The 23,367-nt window shown below is 44.3% G+C and overlaps 1 protein-coding gene across 5 annotated transcripts in view; it reads right to left on the reverse strand.

Moving 5' to 3' along the window:
- Positions 1-23,367, reverse strand: part of FLI1 (Fli-1 proto-oncogene, ETS transcription factor) — an 89,302-nt gene that overhangs the window by 23,055 nt on the left and 42,880 nt on the right. For all 5 annotated transcript variants that reach the window (XM_063355096.1, XM_063355095.1, XM_063355094.1 and 2 more), the window contains 3 exons: positions 15,661-15,872; positions 6,848-7,002; positions 3,326-3,529 (listed from right to left, as the gene is read on the reverse strand). In XM_063355096.1, coding sequence (XP_063211166.1) covers positions 3,326-3,529; positions 6,848-7,002; positions 15,661-15,872 — 571 coding nt within the window. The remainder of the gene's footprint in view (positions 1-3,325; positions 3,530-6,847; positions 7,003-15,660; positions 15,873-23,367) is intronic.

Raw genomic sequence — 23,367 nt, forward strand, 5'->3', positions numbered from 1 at the left:
TGCCTGAAGATGAAAGGTCCTGTGAGTTTGGTTTAGTCTTGACTATATTAAATAGCTCACCTGAACCTTCTATCTCCAAAACTAAGATTGAACTTTTGTTGAAGTCTTGCAGATATTACAGGTTCATTTTTAAAATCTGGACTCGGGTGTGCCAAAATAACGGCTCTCATAGGCAGTTTTAAGAATGCTTTCACCCTGATCAGGAGTGTAAAATGTTGAAAACCTTCTGAGGAAGATAATTTTCAGAGGGCCTCCTTGCCTAGCTAGCCAACAGGCTCAGAAAGTTCAGACCAGCTTTGTTTCTTGGAAAACAAACACAAAAGTTGAGGATTCACTAGTCATCACATATCCAGTTTAACATCCTGAGAGGACAAACACCTTTCAAGAGAGAGCCTGGGCAGATGTAATGGAGCCTGTAGATCTATAGATTCCCCAAAGTTCTCCTGTGTTTTGTTGCCATCACGTATCCTCCACCCGATGCAGGAACAGAGCTGGATGTCTCTGAAACAACAACCTTACAAAAGGGGAAAATTCATGAAAAAAAGACCATCTCCCCATGGCACTGAGCTCAGAGGCTCGGCACTAAACATCCGCTGGAAATCAGTCTGGAAAAACAATAAGCTCCTTTCGAAGGCGTTACTCCGTGAGGGAGTTAACCAGCAATCCAGAAACCAGACTGTCATTAGGCAGCGCTAGGAACAGCTGCACGGAAAGGAATGCTCTTCAGAGGCTGCCCGACCTCCACTCAGACAGGAGCTTGCTTTAATAAGGACAGCACTCGCATGACGTCTTAGAACAGCCCAAGGGGCTGAACTGAGAGAAATTTATAAATATAAAAGCTGGGGATGGACCAGGATTGAATTCTCCTTTTGTATGCATCCATGTAAAATTGGAATAACTAATTTGCCTGAATCCAGCAAAGTTGCCTGGGTTTTGCGATAGCTTAATAGCATAGAAATAATTGTAGGCATTCCCCTGGCAGAACATTATATTTTTATGATTATTATTCAGCACACATGGCGGCAGCGCTTTAATATTGCAACTGCATTAGGACCCCGTTGTGCTGGGTCTTGAGAGACGTGGGACGCAATCCCTGTTCCACAGATTTGCCATCCCAAGAGACAAGCCCAACAGGAGCACTGAGCAGGCAGTATCACTACCTCCATTTTACAGAAAGTAAAACCGGAGCACAGAGGAGCTGAGGCAAAGGTTTTGCCCCTCTTAATTTCAGGCATTTAAAGGCGATGTATGAACTAGCGGACTGCTATCCTGAATTTCAACATGCCCTGTTGCTTCTTTTCTATAAATGGAGACCAGTGTGACCAGACCCCTAATGTAGGTACTCCAGGTATCTAAAGGTAGGTAGGATCAATCAGGAATTTGCTCTGGAACAAACGGAGAGCGCAAACGGTAAAGGTGGCAATTGAATCCGGGTCTTCAGGCTCATGCCATGAGAGCAGGAATACAATTCCCCTGATACTCTCTTTGAACACGCCAAGTAATGGGATCCTTAACACTTGAGACTGTCCCTGAAGATGCCGTCTGGAGCTGAAGCAACAGAAGAATTCAGCTTTTCTGCCAACCTTTTCAAATTCAGCCTGGTTCTTTGATTCAAAAAACATACAACTCCTCCTTCGTCTCTTTCTGTCAGTTCTCAAGTCTTATCAATGAGACGATGCAAAAATAAGTGTCTCACTTGAGTATTTATCTTGTGGGAATTTAAAAACTTTTCCGGTTACAAAGTGTCTGATTTGCCCAGCCAAAGTCAGCAGGTTTGGCCAAAGCAACACTGGCTTCACAAAACTGCCTTACGATTTCCCGTAAGAGTATGTAATTCTGTATGCAAACCTTAGTTATAAAGCTATTCTGTGTCTGCAACAATCTCGAAATGCTCTGTGAAACAGCAGCTCTCTGCTGATGAAACAGGATGAAATTCGCAAATTATTTTGGAAGAGAAATTATTTTATTGTGAAGTCGCAAGGGACAAAATCTGCTCAAATCTAACGATGCGGTTATTTGTTGTGAATCATTTCTTTGGCTCGACTTCTCAAACAAAATAAAGGTGGGGCTTACAGAGGCACCCATCTGTGATCTAACTCTTGTCCTACTGTAATCTGTAAAACTCCCGCTGCTTTTAGCAGAGGCAGGGAGGGACCAGTGCTGAACAGCTTTGAAGAAACACCCTAAATAAATGCGGTCTCGCTGCTTTATTGCAGTGGCCAGATGGAGACATCTTCAGCTGCCTTTACATCACAATTTGATGTCCCAGTGGAGAAAATATACTTTTTTCTTTCTCTCCCTGCCCTCCCACCTTGCTTTATGCACCTTCTTCTGATTTTTCAGTCCTCAAATAATTGCACTCCTATAAAAACTGTTTCACTTGAAAAAATATTCGAGCATGTGGGATTTAGCTCAAGTTCTCTGGCCTCATCATAACACAATTATCCTTTGTGAAGAAACGAAATGCTTTAACTCCATTTTATAGATGAAGGGGAGACATTCAGAAGCTATGGACATGCTCGTGGTTGCTCAAAAAGTCTTAGAAAGGTCTGGATTTAAGACTCCCAGCCTTAGGAGTGTGTGCTAACCATAAAGCTTGGGCTGCTGCACTACGTTTTTCCCAAAATAGCTCAGAAGACTGCTCACAGCTTCTGCCTAGGGGCTTAATAGAGCAGAAAGGAGTATTGGATCCATCACATTCTCTAGCATGGGACAGAGAGTAGTATCAAAGAGGTTCAGCAAAACTTGTTCTCTGAGTACCAGGTCACTTGCACGATGTCTGCTTCAGCACAGGTACTTTTGAGGAATTGGTCTTGAATGTTTTCCTCTTTCCAACAAATCTGGGCCTCCAGGAGCATTGAAAATCTCCAACTCTGGCCAGTTGTGGGTCCTATTCTGAAGTAGTCTTTACCAGAAGCCTTGGGGGAAAGTGCACAGCCCTCTAACTGCAAAGTTATGGAATAATTTGCCCGTGACCCATCAGTTAATGTTTGGTTTAATCTCCACAGCAAATTTATGTATTTTTATCTTATAGCCACAGATGTTTTTATTATCTGTAAGACTATCTAATCTTCTTAGGAGTCCTGCTCAGTTCTTCACCTCCCTGATAGCACCATTAAATCCATCTACGTTAAAATTAACTTTCCAACCCACTTCTTATTCCTCTCTTCCTCGTTTGCTCTCTCTGCTTGCCTTTATCTGTTCTTTTCCCATCATCTTTGCTGCTATTTATCCTGCAAGAAGAGCCCTAGGAGTTCAATACTCATGGTAGCTTACCCTCTCAGCATGTCACACTAGGGCTGGGATGAGTCAGGGCAATACTTACTTTCCCTGAGGTAACTGAGGTGAGACAACAGAACTTCTGTGTTGTAGAGGGAGGTGGTTCGGAGGAAGTCGTCCTTGTTCATTTTGCAGAGCTCCTTGCCATCCATATTCTGGAAGATGGTGGTGTCAATCTCCATTAATCCGTACTCCTTTATAGCCCATTCTAGCCACTGGCGCACATGTTCCTGGGTCCATAGCGTGGGATCTGGCAGGAAAGCACAAAGGATGGTAACACTATACACAAGCCTCAAGCCTCTAGCACTCACTGTAGCCCAGTCAAAGCATTAACCATTGTTTCCACAAACAAATGTATGTAATTTACTCATTCCAATGCATTTTGCCAAGATGAACAAGTACTGCGCTATAACAAGACTCAGGGCGCATAAACTGATCACACTGAGCCTCTGGCAGGATAAGTTCTCTTGACTGTCCCCCACCTGCCTGAATCTTATACCTATGCCTGGGAACAATATTAATGCCATTTAACTGTGGCTTTTCTCCCTCTGGTAAAAAGCTTCCTGAGGCAAACTCATCCCTTTGTCACAGCTTCGGTTCTGCAATGCTATAGAATGACATCAGTGCTGTATAAGTCACACCATCCTTCGCAAATGCATTACAAAGTCCCAACAGATGGCATTTTAAAGTCTGAGGATGGCGATATTTATGGTCAGCAAAGGGACTCTGAAAAAAAATATTATTGCTTAAACAGAAGAGCTTGCCATGTATCTCTGAGTCACATTTGTTCACCCCGCTGACAAGAACACAATTCTACCTCCGCTAGCCCTGTAAAACCAACACAGCTATTGGAGGGCAATGTGGATTTTATACTGTCTCATGCATCATTATCAACTGTCAGCAAAGCTCCAGCTGTGGAATCTTTATTACTGGCGATGACGTAAGAGAGAGATTGAACCCGGCTGGAGTTTCAGACCCCATGGTGATGGTTTGCTGCATCAGTAGTTAAAAAAAGAAATCATCCTTTGAGTTTCAAAAAGAGCATTAGCTCAGAAAGCCCCAGCAAGAATTTGTGCCATGATACCATTTTTACAGAGTCATTTTCAGAGTATATCTGCATTTTCAGATGTTTCCTGTGCTGCTTCTCCCCATGTATCCCATTTCAAAATTTAAGCTGCAAATTCATGTTCCATTGCAGCTGGAGAGGACTGCAAAGTCAAGCTTAAACTTTGGAGATGTTTGATGTGTCCATCACAGCTGGTCCATTCCCCCAAGACAAACCTCAAACACGTCAGGTCCTGAGGCAGTTGAGAAAATGGATCAGAAACATATAGCCGTCACAGAGCTGGTAGGTTGTGCTTTGGGGAGGGACAAGAAATGCCTCTGCCACACAGTTTTACAGTGTATAAAATAATGCCTTGGCCCAGGATTGTAAACTGTATGTGCTTGGGCTGCAGGTATCCTGTGACTCAAAAGGTCAGGTAGTGGCTATACCTGGTGCATTCCTGGGCCCCTGAGTTCCAGAATAACAGCATGAAATGGAGAAGACAGACCAAGGAATATTGAAATTATAATCGTGACATTTCCTCACTGAATTTCTAGTAATCCAGGGTTGCTTCAAGTCAAATTCTAAACATGGAACTTACACTTCCATATCTTTGCAAGTCTGCTTTGGGAGAGAAAGATGGGTTTCCTTTATGTTTCCTTTATGTATAAGCACTGGCAAAAGACTGCAATTTTTACAACACAAGTATTCAAATAGGGTTTCTTTTTTATTGAATTCCAAGAGTGATTTGTCTTGAGTTTTGAGAGAAACCCCAACATTTAGAGGGCATAGTGAATTTGTGGTCTCCCTTTAAACAAACACTTTTGAATTTCAGATATTCGTTCAGCCTATTTATCACTGCAAAAGACATCGAATGGTCTCTGAAAATCTCTCTTCTTGAAACATGGCTTAGAGTTATTATTACTATTGCAAGCCTAATGTGACATTATTCTTGCCTATCTTCACCCTAATGCACTATAAATCTTTACTCTGGATTATATTAAAATTTCCAAATGCCTTTCTTGGATGAATTTGGCTTCATATCCTGCAGGCAGAGATCTGGGATGATGTTCATTATTGTCTTCCAAAGTCTGGTAAATCACTGCTATTTCACAAGTATCTCAAGGTTTTGATTTGTGGGTGCTCATGAGGGGCAAAAATGCCTTTTTTTCACTTTCCTTCAAAGAGGAGATTTTAAACCTTCTCTTCCACTGAGGGCACTAAAAGTCATTGCCCCTATTTCAACAATGCTAAACTTTATCCCACCCTTGGTCTTTTTAAATATGCATAAATAGCACAGTGAAGAGCAGGATAAATTTTTCCTCTTGACTATCTTTAGCATCCCTTATAATGACTAGCTGGTATCAGCTAACACCTTTCTAGGCAATGTTAAGGCTGAAAATGTATCTGATCCTGTCACCAATTAGGTTAGCCAGTCTCTCTAAGCAGATCCTAACAAGGGCTTAAACAGTATTTTGAGATTTGCTGTCAATCTTTTATTGGCTTCCCTTCACTACATTCAGTTCAAGCTTTTCATCCTAAATGGCAAACAAATGCTTGGGGATTGTCATCTGTTCGTGGTCAAGCCGTGATCAGAAAACAGAGCTAAATTCCACGAGTACATTTCTTTCTGCCAACAGTTCATCTGCTTGAATCAGCTACAACCCTTGGTGAAACCCTCACAGCACTGGGTGAAAAGCTGCACCCCTTGAAATCAGTGGAAGTTTCGATACGTAAATTGGGCCAGGACTTGGCTCATAATATCTCCCTTGCTGGAAAGTTCCTGGGCTAGACTGTTTATATCTATGGTGTTTATAAACTTTGCAGGGAGAAGACTCCCTCTCGTTCCAGGTTCAGACTTCACCGGTTGCCTGCCACAGCAGCTCTCATCCTCGACTATCCAAATGCATCTAATGCATCCTGCCAATTTCAGACAACAGATGTGGATATCAAATACAAACAGAGAACTGGACAGGAATGTTTCTGTGTAACGATTTTTGGAAGGGTAATGTAGTTCCTGCAAAATATAATTTTTCTGGTTTTCTACTTCTAACAAAAAAATGAAAACAAAATAGCTCATTTTGAATCAATATGACATGAAAGTGCATCTGGGCCCTGCAGAGCATCAAGAGAGTTATAATTTGGGTCCACTTCATGCTTATTCTTGCCTATGAACTGCACTCTTTGATCACACCATGCCCGTCCCAGGAAACACTGCAGATTCTCCGCTAACACATTACAGGAGATGGATTTGGTTCAACACACCAAAACAACACTTCATTCCAGGGGAAAAAAGAAAAAAAAAGAAGCAGCACTAATAATCCACTTATTTTGATTCAAGGTAGAACATATACTGGCACACAGGAAATTCCCACTAGCCAAAAACTCTGATATTTTCCTTACTTTTTACATGGTTTGTAAGAAGAATTCCTCAGAGAGGGAACAAACAAGCCTTATCTGTTCAGCCGGGTATGTAAGACAGCGCAAGGAAATGTGACACAAAGAGTTTGATGGTGGTGGTACCTGCTGGGACAATGACTCTCCTCTCATTGGTGGTCATGTTGGGAGGAGGCCCGTTCTTCTCATCCATGTAGGTGCTGTAACTCATTGGGTTGGACTCTGTCCCTGCTCCGACGAGTTTGCTGCATTTGTTCACACTACAGTCTACGGGGGACTCCCTGAAATGCGAAAGGAAACAGATGACTTGTCGTTATTATGCACCTTTCATCCCTGCTGTAGCAGAAGGAGGTTTGGGTTACAGAAATGGCAAGTATCCCAATGGTGAAATGTTAAGGGGAATTTCTTTACACGTGGGAGAAGCCATTCCTGGCCTGTCACATGAATGTCATGAGGTGATCTCTGAATCACAAGTCTCATGGAGGGGATCTCTGATAGTGAAACCAGTTGGAGGAAAGAGAGTTGGAGGTGCAAAGACGAGTGACTTTCAGACAAAGGCAGTGGTAGCTGTAAGGTCGCACTCAATACCTCAGAGATAGCAAAACTCACGAACCAGATAAAACGCAAGTGCCTATCACATTGGTTTGTCTATCGGTTACATCCCCTGCCCACCCCGCATCGTTTATTGCTCAGCTGTGTTTTAGCAGTCCTTCAGATACAGCTTGATGCTCCTAGGAAACTTTGTTGGACCGTTTCACTCTTGGATTGCGCTAAAAACTCTGCACGCTGCCTTTCTGTTATAGTGGAATTTGTATCTGTATCCGGCAATTGACAGAAAGGCTGCAATTCTCAACTCATGACCTAAGGCATTTCTGCAGAGAAAATCCGAAATACCGATACGCCCCCCTCCATTTCATTAACAAAGAACACAAAATCCCTGCGCCAAAACGACAGGATCGTCACAGGAGAATACCACAACATTAGCCTGGTATCTAAAGAGTCTTATTTATGCAGGGCTGAGTGTAACTGATCGTGTCTGTTCTTAACAGTGACACAGCCCCAGGCTTGTCTACTGCTTGGATCGGAAATCTAGAAATCTTAGGTGCCTTAGGCGTGAGTCAAGAACTTCAGACCACAGAAACTGTGTGTGAAAAAGGCTTTGGCACCGCTTTTACTTCTGAGGTGATGGAGTGACGAGGAGGGAACATTTAGCAACTCAGGTGGCACTGTGCTAAGACCTGGACTACATGCAGACCCTTGGCAAGCAACAGGCTTTCCCTGGCCTGCTCTGGGAGAATTATGAGCCTCCAAACCACAGATAGGGAGCACAGATTTTGTTTTTCTCCAGCTGCAGTAGTAACTCATGCTTCTAGCTCTAGAGGTCACTTAAAATACCAGTCCATAGCCTGCCACAGGCCCACGGCACGTCCCAGCCCTGAAGAATGTGCCAGGGAAGGGCAGCGTTCTTGCCCTCACCTTTACAAGGGTGCATTGGTGTGCAACCTCCATGCAGATGGCTCCCAGAGCCCGTCTCCAGTGCAGTTTAGCCCACTGCTTTCATCGCACAGCCGTTCTCCTTCCCTGCCAGAAGCAAAGTGGCTCGGGAGGAAACCATCCGCTGAAGGGTAAGAGCTATGACAGTGCACCAAATCCCACCCTCTGAGTTCAGCTGGCAAGACTTCCAAGTTTGGACACTAAACAAATTTGTTTCTTAATCTGAATGGGGGGGGAGGGAGAAATTACTGAAATTCAGTTATCATGGCGGGGAGATAAATGCTCCACCGAGATATTCTAAGGCAGATGGTAATTTTTTCCTCATGTCTTGCTGAGGGAATGTTGCTTGAAAATGGAAATAAGATGTATAACTTACACATGTTCGAATTTAAGGTTTTACTATTTCGCCTACTGTTTTTCCAGGCAGGGAACCAAAATCCGCCTTCAGAGAGGCAAACTGCTGAAGGTTTAATGTCCCTGTGGCAGTCAGAGGAGAGTCTGAGCAACTGCAGGGACACCAGGGTTTTCATAGGGAATGTGATCATTTCTAACTTTCTGTTGAAATACTCTGTGTCAGGTGTTAAATGCTGCCTGTACTGGCAGAGAAAAAGCCCTGAAGCAGCACAAAGGACCTTATTCTTTCCTGAGGTACAGGCTGTCCTAAGGAGACTCGGTGAAATGGCGAGAACATCCATGCTTCCAGGTGACAATGTTTGTTCGGTGCTGACCGTCCCTGGGAGGTGACTGGTCTCCTCGCCTGCCCTGCCTGGAGATCAGCTGCTGACTTTAAATGGCGCGGGCAGCCCAGCTGGCGGGACAGACCCAAACACGCGCACACACACCCCGTGCAGTGGGGATGTATGGATTCCCACCTGCCTTTGGGATGAAGTTTTCCTTTCTTCAGAGTCAACAGTAAAATTTTCTTCAGGTTCCCTGCAGTCAGCACCTCCCAGGTGGCAGCAGTGGTGGCACAACTACCTGTGGCCTAAGGTCCTTCTAAGGGGTTCATTCTCACCCCTGCGCTCTGTAGTTAAATCTCTCTGGAAAATAACCCCCGCAGCTGAGACACAAACTATTTATGATAAAACAGTTATGTACACAATACTCATCCAGAACTATAGGTTATATCCAGACTCTCAGATAATAACATCTTCTAAAAAGCTTATCTGCATGCTTTTTACTGGCATGAAATGACACACGTGAAAAGACCAGAGAGTTCCTGGCTGTCTCTACTCTCTCTGCTAAGTATCATGCACATTCACATGACCGATACAGCAAAGTAACAAAAATAACACCAACACTGTAAGATATCTCCTCGGTGGTTTTGTGATGATTCTTCACTTTGCAGACTCTTGGCTTGGCAGCTAGAGCCCTGCCTATCCTGCGCCTTGCTCCGTATGTCTCAGCAGCCAAAACCAGACAACCAAGTATCAGAGACAGATCCGAAAAGAAGTTTAAGAGAGTGAGGTGCCCTTACCAACTGCTGATTTACCCCTGTGGGAAGAGAAGCCACTCTGTTAATCCTGCAGGACGTTAAAAGTGCTCCATGTACCTGACAGGGTTGTGTTCGGGTGGCCTCTCTTCCCTCGGAGGAAGTTTTCAGGATGCTTGAATCCAGAGCTAACCCCAGTGGAAATCTGATAGCAGAAGGACAGGCATAACTGGGAATACCATTACCAAAACTTAACTGGGCAGGAGACCGAACTGCCCTTCCCTTAAGAAAAATACCATTAAGTTTTAAATGACAGCAAGCGGGCAGATCCTTACTTTTGTGTCCTGTGTAATCCAGCATTTCCTACCAGATCCAAACGGAGCCCTTTACTGGGAAATGAGACAGCACTACCAGACTGAATCATCTTTGTAGCTCCTGGACATCCATTAGTGTACTGCCCCAGCCTAAGATGAGGGATTTAACAGTATCCCAGCAGAAGGTAGGTCTAGCTGTGGGCAACACAAAGAAGAATTCAGTGTGGGGAACAACTCCAGTATCGAATGAGAACAGGGAGCTGCGAGCCATGAATAGTGTATTCATTGAGTATAGCTCCTTTCTTAGTTCATGCATTACCCACAAGCAGACTTAGATTTATATAAAAATTTCCTCATTATTTGAAATGGTTTGTGCAAGGGGATTTCAGATGCCAGATTAATCCTTGACTTTTCGCAGAGACTTCAGACTTTCAAGTGACTGTACATGCAGGACATGCTCAGGTTCTGGGCAGAAAATGTTGTAGCTCTACTAAGGTAAATGGATATAGGCTGCTTTCACAAGATCTCTTAAGTATATTCACTGTGGCAGTGACAGAGTCCAAGGAATATGAAGCAGTTCTCATTCCCACTGTCCGTCCAAAGACTCTTCGTTCCAGCAGCTCCAGTAACAGTCTCTGGGGATGCCAAGAGCTTGGTGTTTTGGGAAAGTTTATGCTCGACTGGCCAAAATGGACAAGCAGCTAGCCTGGCATTGACTAATAAGTCCTCTGTACAGCTTCAGCCTCTGTTCCAGATACCTGAAAATAAAGCAATTACTGTCCCAGGGCCTCTGTCTAGGAATCACCTTTGGCTTTCATTCGAAAGAGCAAAATAAGGGATTTCAGTGATTTCTGAACCTGACTCAGCTGTGGTCAGTGGGCTGTTTCCTCCTTCTTTCTGTCCCTTTCTTCCTATCCTTTCATTCCTCCTCTCTTCCCATCTTTTTTTCATTATAAATTTGCCACTTTTTGCTGTTAGTCCCCATTTGGTCATCTCAGCTTTAATCTTTACACTTTAAATTAGACTTTAGGGGTTTTTTTGTTCAGTGAAGGAAGTAAGAACAGACATACTTGTGGTTCCCTCTTACGGGCAGGGATCAGAGCTATGGGGGCAGAATCACAGCTCCTCGAAACTTGCATCTAACTGCACTTTAACCCTGCCTCACATCCTGCTCTCAGGAATGCCTCGGGAGGAGGTTCACGCTGAAAAAGACTGCAGAAAGAAGGGACAGCTGTAAAAAGGATGGAAAAAGACATCCAGGTTACAAAACTCAAACTGCATGAGGCAAGCACAGAGGCTCGGCAGGGACTGAAAGAATCGTCTTTATCTCACACAGGTAAATGCGACCAGGAGGTAATTGCACAGTCTGCTGCTCTGGCTGGGGACTGGAACAACACAGCAGGTCCCACTAGAGGGCTCACACGCTACTTAAAGGGGATTTTTATCTTACAGACATTATAGATGGTCCCTTTGTTTTGTTTTGAGAAAATTACTGTGGCATAAAAACGTTCTGAAATCCCCGAACCTTAGCATTATTTTAATATTCTGAAGCAAGAGAATGCCTCCAAAGCATTTTTAAAGCAGACTTCACAATTTTAGCTAAACAAAATCTGTAACATCAGTTGGAATTACACAGTGAAGTTTGCCTGCATCTATGCACACATCCAGCACATTAGAATACGCTTTCACATTTGAAGATCATACAAATTTTGTAATGTCTTTTTAAAAATCACTCTCTGAGTTTAGCTACTAATGCAGATCTCCAGTAGCTCAGTAAATACAGTCAAAATGTAGAACGTCTGTTGTTTGGTTCACTTTGCATTTGGAATTTATGTAAAATATAAGGAAAAATTTGTTATTAAAACGGACTGTAAACTGGGTCAAACTTTACGTAGCATTTTCGAAATAATCCTCCTCCTTTATTCATTTGAATTCAAAATGTGAAAGTTTTGTTTGTTTGTTTGTTTGTTTGGGTTTTTTATAAATATAAATTATTGTGTTTATATCACAAAAGCATCTAAAGGTCCCAACAGAAATGCAAGCCTAGTGTGTTGGGAACTGTATGAGCACATTGTAGGGGACAGATCTTTCCCTGAATGGGCTATAAAGGAAATAAAGAGAAGACGCAAACCCCGCAAAGAACAAAGATTGCAAGTCACGCTGCCAGCCTCCACATGGATGCAAAGAGAGACGAACGACATACAGAACAACTTGCAGTAAACCCATGGAAAAGCCGGACTTCTATTTTTTGTGTGCAAGAGGCCAGTGCTAGAAACACAAGACCACTTCCCTTTCCCGATGCCAAAGAGGGTGTAAGAAGCACAAAGATTTTAATTTTTTTATGTTGGATTTTAATTGCCATGTGTTTGGACATTAATCCCTGTGAAACACAAGTGTAGCACTGGGGTTCGTTCTGAGCGAGCAGCTGTCTGTGAGGGCAAGGACAGATTTTGAGGCCGTATTTTGCATCCAAGTCTGATAATACTATAAACTTCCACAAAATTTCTACTTCTGAATCTCGCGATAACACAGAAATCCCATCCTCTCCCCTAAAACATAGATCCCTGCCCCTGCCTGAACATCCCCTATGCACAGTTAGTACGCAGTTATCTGGGGAATTCTTTCCAGTTTGGGAGTAAACCAGGAAAACCCGACACGGGGTCGAAAGCTGGTCAGCGTTTCCATGTTGTCTTGCACTTGGAGGGACGGCACTGCAAAACAGGCTTAGAAAGGTTCTTCAAAGACCCCTTCTCCCACCCTGCTGAGGACCAAACCAACTCATCACGCTATACCTCGCGGCAGTCAGACCTGCTTCTGGTTGCTACGAAAAAGAAGAAAAGCTGGACACTGTCCCTTACCGTCACCCAGCTCCCTCCACTGTCAGGTTTCCTACAGCTTTATCACTCCCTAGAGTACATAAACCCTCCTCTCGACAAGCAGAAAACGCTTCAAGTACAGGTGAAACACAGAATAAAGGCTGCTCCCTCTAATGAGGCAGCTGGAACCCGCTAAGAGAGTGTGCTTGAAAAACAAGAGAGGGAAGGAGAGGCAGAGAGAGGGAGGGGGGACAGGTTTTGTTATTCAGTCCGCAGTCCAAGTTAACTTGGATTGAGATTGGCGTTTGCCGCTCAGACGGCGTGTGCGTTTGCCAGGCAGCTGATGGGCAGAGGAACAAGGAACTTTAGTGGTCCAACCCCTAACAATGAACTGAGATGGACATGGGGGGAAAGGGCAAATTTTTAGCCATGAATAGGAGGAGAGGATGGATAAGTCAGATGAATGTTCTCATTTCGGCGGTGGATTGCAGCTCTTGTGCTAACAAGTTATCAAAAGACAGGCTGGAAGCTACTTCAGTGCTTAGTTCTGACATTCAAAACAGTCTTTTCTTTTTTTCTAACAGGTTGGGAAGTTGTTACCCCTCTTTTAGAGGGACCGAGGACACTTAGTTTCTGCCTAAGAATCTTGTAGTCTTGAGCAAGTCCACAAAGAAGGATTTCCTCCTTGCCCAAAATAAACACACTTCTGGAGGGCCTTTCTCCGTGGGTATCAGAGCACTTACAGTTGGTAATGAATCAGTTTGTCAAAGCAGTATTATTTCCCTTTTTTTCTGAGCAGATGAGGAAATTGTAACACAAAGATCACAACGGAAGGACAGCTCAATACATTTCATTCCCAAGTACATGCAATAGACATACAAAGAGAATGTTACACAGACTTTTGGACATACAAGTACTCACACACACAGAACATGTGCTTACAGGGTCCGAAAAGCACAAATACATGCTGCCTGTGGTAGCTGAGCAGATGTGACAGGACGACTTGTTCCCTTGGCCCTCCAAAATTTGCTGGAGTGAGTCAGACAAGTAGCATAATGGGAGGAAACACTCTCTGTGTGTCGGTCTGACACTATGGGCGTGAGCAACTGATGCAGAGCTACAAAGGGCTTCCTCACATGATCGTGGGAGCATGTTGCCTGTGCCATACGTGAGGCTGGTTCTGCCACCTCCATTCTCACGACTGGTTCACCTCTCCGCGGGATGGAGAGCTCAGACCCGCACAGCACCATGCACAAGCCTCGCTCATTCAGTCAGGATCCCACTCTGCATTGCCCTCAAAGATTTTAGGGATAGCTTAAGGAGACTAGCCTTGGTAGCCAAAGGTAGTCCTGGTGACTATCAAAAAACCCCAACCTGGTGGTATTCTCAAGATCCATCCTTTTGCCTCTGTTATCCAGGGATAGTGTTTTTCAGGAAATAACTATTTTCCCCATGTTTCAGCCTCAATTCTGAGACTGGAAACACTAATACAAATATCCATGTAGTTCTTATGAAGTCCAGAAATGATAATAAGGTGCAATTGGGCAAGATTAAATTCAGTCTACAAATGATCACCATCAAAGACCAACTGACGCAAAGACCTTTATCTTATAGTAAAATCAGCATCTACTGTATACTTACGAGGAAAAAGAACATGCTGCTGTTTGAAGTCCTTAACACCATCATCTCGCTATAGAAGTCTGAAAGTGTGAGGCTGCTTTCTGTTTCAAACTCTACACTTTGCTAGGTTCTCAGAAACCAGGAAAACAGGCTGGTACAGAAGCCCTAAACTAACCCTAAAGAAGAAAACCCCTTATTGTTTAACTGTCCTGGATTAACATTGTACAAATGTTAGAAATGTTTGTGACTTTGAAATTAAGGTCAAATTTAAAACTAATATGAACTTTAAAACGTAATGTTAAAAAATAAAATAGCTTTTCTTTATTGAATATACTGAAAACTGAAAAATATTGAAATTTCAACAGCTAAAGATTTTGTCCAAGAAGGTGAAATTTTTTCCTGGGCTTTGAACTTGTAGAAATGTTTTTAAAAGAGACAATCTGAGCTGTGATAATAAATTTTTTTCAAATCTTTGAATTTCTCATTGGACAGGGAAATGATCCATCTCCCCCAGCTCTAACTACAAATGATGGTGGGCAGGCCTCCTACCGCTTTGGCTAAAAGCTCCAGCCACATCATAACCAGCATCCCCTAGATGGTCAACATCACAGCCCAAATCTACTCCTGAACTCTCTTTTTCACCAGTGGTCACATATATTCACACTGAAGACATGGGTATATGCCTTTTGTTTTGTTACACCTCACAGACTGCCATAAAGGACCTCAGTCTCCTCTTTTTCCCTTCTCCATCAAATAGCTCTCCAGTTTCATATGGTTGTTTCAGCCCTGGTGAAGCAAGAATCTAGTTACAGATGGAAGAAGTGCCCTCCAGTGAAGCCCATACAGCCCAGTGCAGCTTTCACTAGCTTCACTCTGGGAGCACTGGTACAAACACTGACTATTCCTGCATAATCAACTCCATCTTCAGGAGTTCCTTGAACCATGGCACATTTGTGGGATGCCGGACTAAGTGATGAAATGTGTAATTTACAACAGTGTTTGCAGCATGAACTCTGTCCTGGCAGTTTCATGTCCCAGTCTGTACAGCGTTCGTGGAGACTGGTAGAGATGCACGCTGCAGAACTGCAAGAGTAAGATCCTCAGACCATTAAAAAATGAGTGACAAAGGAATTCCGGAGGGAGTGGGATACGGTCCTACGCAAAGAGTTGACTTTGTTGATATGCAGGACAAGAGCACGAATGGACAATATGTGCTTTGCTTTTATTTGAGATTCAGTAGATGCAGAAAGGGTCGTTCCTTACCTTGATCCATTCATGTGGTCATATTCCCTTTTTACATTGACCCGGACGGGCTGATTAATCCACTCCTGCTGAGGAGGCAAGGGGTTGATTTTGTGCGGCTGGCCATAGTCAGGGTTCCCTGAGGCTGTCATATCTGCCTTGGGGAGGTGAGTGGCGGCGCCGTACGTGGAGTCAAAGAGGGACTGGTCGTCGCTCACCACCGACAGAGCCTCCTGAGGAGAAAAAAAACCAAGAGCTCAGAGTCATGACTAAACTAGTAACTCCACTCTTATTCTCTCTTTGAGCTGGTGAGCACCTGCAAGGGCCCCACAGCTGCCCAGCGCTGTCTGAAATTGCCATCTGCCAGGATTGCAGATTGAATCAGATTCTTTGGGGTCCAGTAACCCGTATGCAAAACCAGTGGGTTGCTTTGCTGGCTGCTGTGTTGCTCTGGGTGGGGCAAGAGTTAAGGTTAACTTGACTTCTGCAAACAGTAAAGGTGGCTGCTGGGTGCTACGCCATTCTCATTGCTTGCTCTAAGCAGCCTCATCTGTGATTTCATACAGTTACCTGCCCACCTGCCTGCACTTGCTGGTCCAAACCCAGCCAAAGAGATATGTAGTATGTAACATTTCTGGAGTGCCGTTTGAAGGTCTATACATCTTCTTTCAAAGGGGTTTGTGTGGTGTTTATATTTTGAGGTTACCAGCGAAGGAGAAGCAGTCAGTACAGGTCAGAGTTACGGGTGTTAGTGGTGGGATAAAAAATGCATTACTTTACCCTTTTTGTTTATTTTGTGGGAAATGTAGGACTCGTGAGTTACCAAACTGTGCATTTCTAGAAATGCTTAAAAACAGGAAATTGTCATCCTTTTTTTTCCCCTGCTGAAACTCCAAATGTTGACAAAAAGTTTTGACTATCAATTTCCCTGCATTGATGCGCTTGGGTTTTCTAAATGAAGCATGCCAGGCTCATAAAGGCTTTGGCACAGGCCTGCCTTGCTCAAAGTGCATCTGACAGGGTCTGCATGTTCTTTATGGAGCTAAGCTAACCGCACATAACACAGCTGCCATTATGGCTGGCAAGCCAGAAACTGAACGAGGAACCTCCCAAACTAAAAGCACACACTACTTTCATGTGAGTTAATGGAGCAGACCTCCAAAACAAAGAGAGCAACAGACCCACCTACCCTGTGGGCTGAGAATTCAAAAGGCCCATAACATCAATGTGCAGCAGTGGGTTACCCGTGAACACACAGACACTGTCTTTGCTTTGAAAGCTGGTGTGTTGCTAAACCCTCGGCGCTCCAAATTCACAAGACGTAGTCCAAAACATGAGCTTTTAAGAATAATAAATTATTGCGCTCGCGCTCTCCCTCACTCCCCCCAGTAGTCATTTCTGAGGTTAGTTTTGCAAACTTTTTCCATGACCAGGGAGGGAAACAGAAATTCTGAAAACTTAGAAAAGTGCAGCTGCTGGAATCCTCCGATTACATGAGAATCTAAGCGCAAATCAGATCTTACCAGGCTCATGATATCATCACAAAAAATGTCAATAGTTAGGGTCTACTGGGTAAATATGAGAATCCCTCTCAGCTTGAAATTAACCCACTTAGAAAGAAAGAGTCAGGTCAGTGCTCTGCATTTACAAATATCAGCACTTTTCTATCTCAGATCTCGGATCACGTAATAAAACCAAATAAGCCTCAGTAGCCTAGAGTTTAAGTGGGCCTGACTAAGCTTGAATTCAGGGGAACCCTCAAACATCTGCATGAGTCCTGCTGAAATTACAGTATTTGCTATAAAAATTTTGTGAGCAACCTCTCACACTGATCAGCTGTGATGACTATTGCTTTTAAACAACAAAAATCAGAGCTTTTACCCAACACTGCCTAAAGGTGCATACTGCAAGGAGCTCAGACTGCGTTCATCCTTTCCAGCAGCTTTTTCTTGGTGGATCCACAGCCTTTCAAAAATAACCCCTCCCTTTTGCAGCTTTAATTAGAGTAAGGTATGGAGTGGAAGGTGCCCCTCGGAAGAATTTCCTTGTGGTGTAATCCCGTATGATCACAGCCTTGTGTCAGAAACTCCTTTAGAGGGATTGAGACTATCTCCAGGCTGTAAACTTTGCCTGTGTAGAAAGGCAGAAGAACACAAGATCTTCTGATGACAGCTCTTAAAAGAGAGCAAGCCTTTCCATCAGAGGTAAGGATATAGTGACTTGCTGCTTCTCTGGTTTGCTGAAGTCAGGATGTCAGGCCGAGGTTCCTAAATGACACATCTTCTGTGAGCCTCTGCTTCCTCTCCGTACAGAAAATGTGGGGATCCCTACATCATGGCATGAGGTGAACCCCAAGTACCTGGGGTGCTGGAGAGACAACTGTCTAGACCCAGTCTCAGCTATGCATTGATACTACTGGTCAGAGGCACGGAAACCATGAGTACCACTGAAAATTCATGAAATAAAATTTTAAAATGTTTTGGTTTGGAGATTTCCAGTCTAAAAACATACACGAAGTTGGGGGTTTTTTAGGAAAACAATATCTGGGAAAATGCTTTTTCTGCCTAAAGCCATTTTTCTTCTGAAGAAAGGTTCTGACAGGGAAAAATTTGGAAAGCAGGGATCTTTCTGGCCACCTCCCCCCCAGAAAACCCCCTCACAAACCCACCCCAAAGAACAGCTCTGGACTAGGATCAATGATTAGGGTTGCATCCAAGTACAACTATCTTTACATACGCAGGCAAGTACACACTTTTCTCTGATACGCCGAATATCTGATGGAGAAGCCTGCCTCCTCAGATAAGCATCTTTCTTGAAAGACAAAGCGGCTTCTGGGCCCTGCCTACAGCTAACAGTTAATGGGGACAACGATAATCTCACAGGCAGGCAGCAGTTGCACCGAGAAAGCTGAGCGTTTTGCTGCTTGAATGCAGACAGACTGCAAACTCTACTGTCTTTAAAACTCTGTTGCACGCAGGAAAAGAAATTCAAACGCGATGGCTGCCATCATGGCAGGCTCAAGCAGTTACTGAGCCAGGAATCGTTTGAGCTTAAACCCTGAGTTAGTTACAGCCACAACAGCTACACACTCAAGGCTCTGGGGGAACTGAAGACACCCAGAGCAGATCAGGCAGAGATAGTGGCTTGTAACACCTGCTTACGACCTGGGTCGTGCATGCAAATAGCAAACAAGTATTGCTGATTGCATGCAAGGGAAGCTGGGTGGCACGAAGCCAAGCCCTGCTGCAATCAGCTTCTCTGCGGGGTGTACGTGTCCGGCTTAAGAGAAAAACAAAGGGGTGGCAAACAACAGGTAGCCTTTAGCTGGCAGGGTCAGGGCACGGGGACCACTCAGATAATGTCTTAACAGTAAGGACTACCTGGGACTCTCTTGGAAGAGGACAGGGCTCGGCTGGTCCTGCCGGAGTGTCAAGCTACAGACCCAGGTGGGGAACGTGTACAACCTTCCTTGTACTCACTATCAGAGGCCCTGCTTGGCCAGATTCAGTTTTGAAGGACTAATCCGTTCAGGAAGCGTTTGGCTTCAGTTCTGGCTGAGGAAAAGATCAACAGTTAAACTGAGTACCAGAGGGAAAATTTCTATCCCCTGGAATCGAGAGTTGCTTAGCATTTGGCGACGGGCAACTGGGAAAACACGTCGAGGCGTTAAAGGCGCTAACATAACCTAGCCAGACAGGCCACAGCTCGCCAGGGCTCCCCCCATGCTGTTGCCTCCCCGGCTGTGTCCTTGAGCTGGCCAGACTGAGTCTGAGACAGGGGTCTTGTGTGTATTATTCTGGCATATATGTTACATTATATTGCCTCTGGGAAAAGGCTAGCTTCAGTTTTTCCAGTTTTTAATCACATTCCTGGCATAAATGTGGCAAGTCCTGTCTACGGCAGCTCGCAGCACAGAGAGAGGTAGGTTCAGCTCCCTGTGAAGGGCAGCCCACCAGTGGACTGCCACAAATGAAAGGCTCCCATTGCTATGGCTGCTGAAACAACTGCGCTTAGACTTGGCACACACTTCTGGATCCCTTCGAGTTGAAAATGTCATATGACCATTATTAATAACAGTTTAGAGTTGTACGAGGTTGAATTTGCAGTTTTCCTTTTTTCAGACGAGCCATCTAGACCCAGATCCCAGGTCTAAGGCTACAGTAAGGTGAGGCACACTTGGATTTTGTCCCTGTGTGCTGCGGGAAAGGCAGCCTGTTCTTCTGGTCACACAGGTAGCACAGTGGGGAGGGCTGACAGTCCACCAGTGCTTCAAGCAAGTTATCCTGATTCCTTACCGCGAAATGGAGGTGGCGTGCAAGCTTTAGTAAAAGTTTTCACTGAAGTAATTGAGCAGGACATTTGAGCCAATATATGAACGGAATGGGTCTGAGAAACCACCCCTAGGTAAAAGTCAGGGGCAACTGTGCAATGCAGACCTATGATGTGAATCATCATCACCATTTTCCTCACAGTCCCTGACACAGTCTTTCTTGCATTGATGACTGCACTAATAAGACATCCATCCCTGGGATGTCCTGATGTCCTCGCTAACCTCTGGAGGTTTGTCTTGGACAAGGCCCCAAAAAGTTCAGGTTTTTAACCTTATCCAAAGTTCACTGGCAAGGAAAGCTCGCTACAAGTTCCCAGTTCCCCGGTTTCACCTCTGTGAGAAAGGTCACGAAAACAAGAGCTGGTGAGGTGACAGTAGGCAGTGCTTTCATCCCAGGTATAATCCACTGCCTACAATAACGGCTCTTTCCAGGTGCATGCAATGTGTATTCACCAAATATTGACTTTGAGCTCTTCACGTTCACTTTTCTGGCCATAACCACATTTAAAAGGCATTGCTAAACATCAAAGGTTCATCCTCCTCCACAAAGTCTGACTTAGAAGAAAATGCTGAGTACTTGAACCATCATGCCATGCATGGAAAGATTTACGTCTACCTCTAGTGGGGTGACTTTTTTCTTTTCTTTTTTTTTTTTCCTCCAATAATATACTTTTGCCACTCTTAGTCCTGTGAGGAAATCATTCCTGAAATACTTTTAGAAAGAGAATGTTACCAACACAAATCCACTGTCTGAAGAGCCCAGATGTATGATGCAAAGCACCGAAATATGAGGTACCAGCAGCAACTAGCCTTACACACAGCTTGAGGTTAGCACAGAGGATCTATTCCTTGAATAGAAATGACTTTGGCACTGCAGTGTTAGAAGTCAGCGTTTCTGCAGCCAACATCTCATACAAGCAGAAAAGAGATAACATCAGACTTACAAGAAAATGAGTCAAATTTAAAAAGGAGCTAAGTCTGTGTTGATCTTGGGGCAGCAATTTCGGATGGATTGGACACTGAATGAGGAGGCAAGAAGGCAGAATATTATTCTCATCCCTGCCCTCGATCTTTGGCATAACCTTTAGCAAGGCATTAACCTATCTATCGGTGCCTTTTTGCCCCCTTCAGTCCTCTGTTGCCCTGATCCGTGCACGCTGCAAGCTCTGTGGGGCACAGAGCCTTCTCCAGTGCTGTTACTGGAAAACAAACAGGAATTTTTCCGGTTATTCAAAGCAAGGCCTGGAGTGCAATCCCCCACTCTAACATATCCAGTCTTTACACCTAACCAAAACAAAAAGATAGCAAGACCTCTGCAGCTTTTTCAGCACACTTTTCTTGAGGTTTGCTCACGCCACTCCACCTTCCTTACAGGATATTGTGTGATTGGTGCAGGGACTCCACATAACTCCCCTTGGAAAATTATAATCATAGGCATTTTATTGCTAACAACCACAATCCAATCTTGTGCCCTTCACAATCAATTTAAGGCCTGCCTCTACAGCAGGGGATTTGCAGGCCGCAGCTAGCACCAGAGATCCATCATAAGGCTGGAGTGAAAACAGCAGGCTGAGAGCCCTCGCTGCCAAAGTGCATTGCTCTTTGCCTCTTCTATCTACTTGCAGCATTGCACAGTGACCGACAAAGCTTTCTGGTCACAGTATTTTCCAGCTGAACTGACGGCATTCGGGTTGTGGCAACCCAAATGCTGGTAATTCATGCCACAGATCTGTCCCTGCCCTGAGGAGGAGGGACAGAGGAGATGCAGTCTCGCTTTCACTGCTGCAATAGCAAGACTAAGGATTAAGAAGAAGGCAGCATACCTTTAAAACAAAGTTTCTGCAGATTTGAGGCTTGCTTTGTGTATAAAGGAAGGCTTTCCTTTAATTATTTTGATGACATCCCACACTGCAATAATTTTGCTCTTACTCCGCACTGAAGACTTGCTCAAAACTATACAAAGCAGGTCACTACCCGGACAAATTGGGAGGCAAGCTTTCCTCTGCAGCTCAGCCTGCCTTTCTTTTGCTCTCCACCCAGAGTACTACATTGGAGCGTAATTTGTCAGCCTTAGAATACAGCATCATTTCTTCACAATTCAAATAAATGGGAAACCACAACTTAGTAACTCATGCTAGGGGGAAACAAAGCAGGGATAAGGTAGGCATACATAGCAAAAAAACCACTGAAATTAGCCAGCTAAAAAATGGGGCAAAATGAGTTTGCAAAATTTCTCATAAGGAAATACATCTTCCTTTTTTTATGTTCCCTATTTCCGCGAAATTTCATGCCAAGCAGGTAAAAGAAGGCTACTAAAATGAATGCTTTATTATTTTGATCTGAAGATCCCCAAAACCTGACTCAAAAAGAAAAAAAATATTACATCATGCTTCTGTACTTGACTTTTCAGAAAAGCCTTTGACTTCATGCACATGTTTATATGATCTGGACCAACGACTTTTTTTCTCAGTCTAGGCTGAGAACCGACATAAATCGGTTCAGAGCCTATTTTGGTTTGTTTCCAACAGGCACAACACCAAATGGGAATAACCAGGTCACAGTACTCCTCCCCAGCAAGCTGCTGCATTAGGGCTGATGATAAGGAGGTTTAGGGGCACCAGCCCCAGGGAAATCTCCAGGAGACACCTCTGTGTGGTCTCAGCACAGGACCAGGAGAGGAAGTAGAAAAATAAAAGAACCTGCCCAAATTACTGCTGTGGCCTCTTGACCTCTTAAAAGTAATATGGTGAAATCTGAGGCTAGAGAGACTGGACATGTCTGATAAATGGTGACATTTCCATCATCTAAGTTCCTAAGTCCTGGAGGCTGCAGCTCTTCCTTTAAAGAGAATGGCAGCCGTGCTCTGGAGCATGCAGCCTCCGGGCCGGTCTCCAGCCGGCTTACCCATATCCCCCGGCTTATAGATCGGGATTTCCCTAATCACTTCTACCCGTCTTGGGTGCTGCACACCCTGCTGGTACGGATACATGCTGGGAGCAGCGGATGAGCTGCCTGCCCACTAGCGCATGAGGGACAAATCACAGCTTTTGGCTTCTGTTCCCAGAAGGTTTGGGAGAATTCCTGCCCAGTTCTGCCAACCAAGACAGGTAAGATGATTTAGGATGAGTACTGAACCTTGGGGGTGAAATGTTAAGCCTGTTAAAAGTGCTGGAAGCTTTGCCATTGGCATGGCTTGAGCCAGGTTTCGGTTTTTTGGCAGCTAATTTAACTACAAAAGGATTCACCTCCGTGAATTAATCAGAATAACTCTGCTGAGGTGGGAGGATCTCGAGATCTTTTCCAAGCCATGTCATGTTTCCAGAAAATCAGTCAGGCTTTCCCATGTATTAACACTCTCCTCGACCAGTTTACTGTGCATATATCACCACTGATCTCTG

Source organism: Chroicocephalus ridibundus, chromosome 18 (assembly GCF_963924245.1).
Source record: "Chroicocephalus ridibundus chromosome 18, bChrRid1.1, whole genome shotgun sequence".
Classification (NCBI taxonomy): domain Eukaryota; kingdom Metazoa; phylum Chordata; class Aves; order Charadriiformes; family Laridae; genus Chroicocephalus; species Chroicocephalus ridibundus.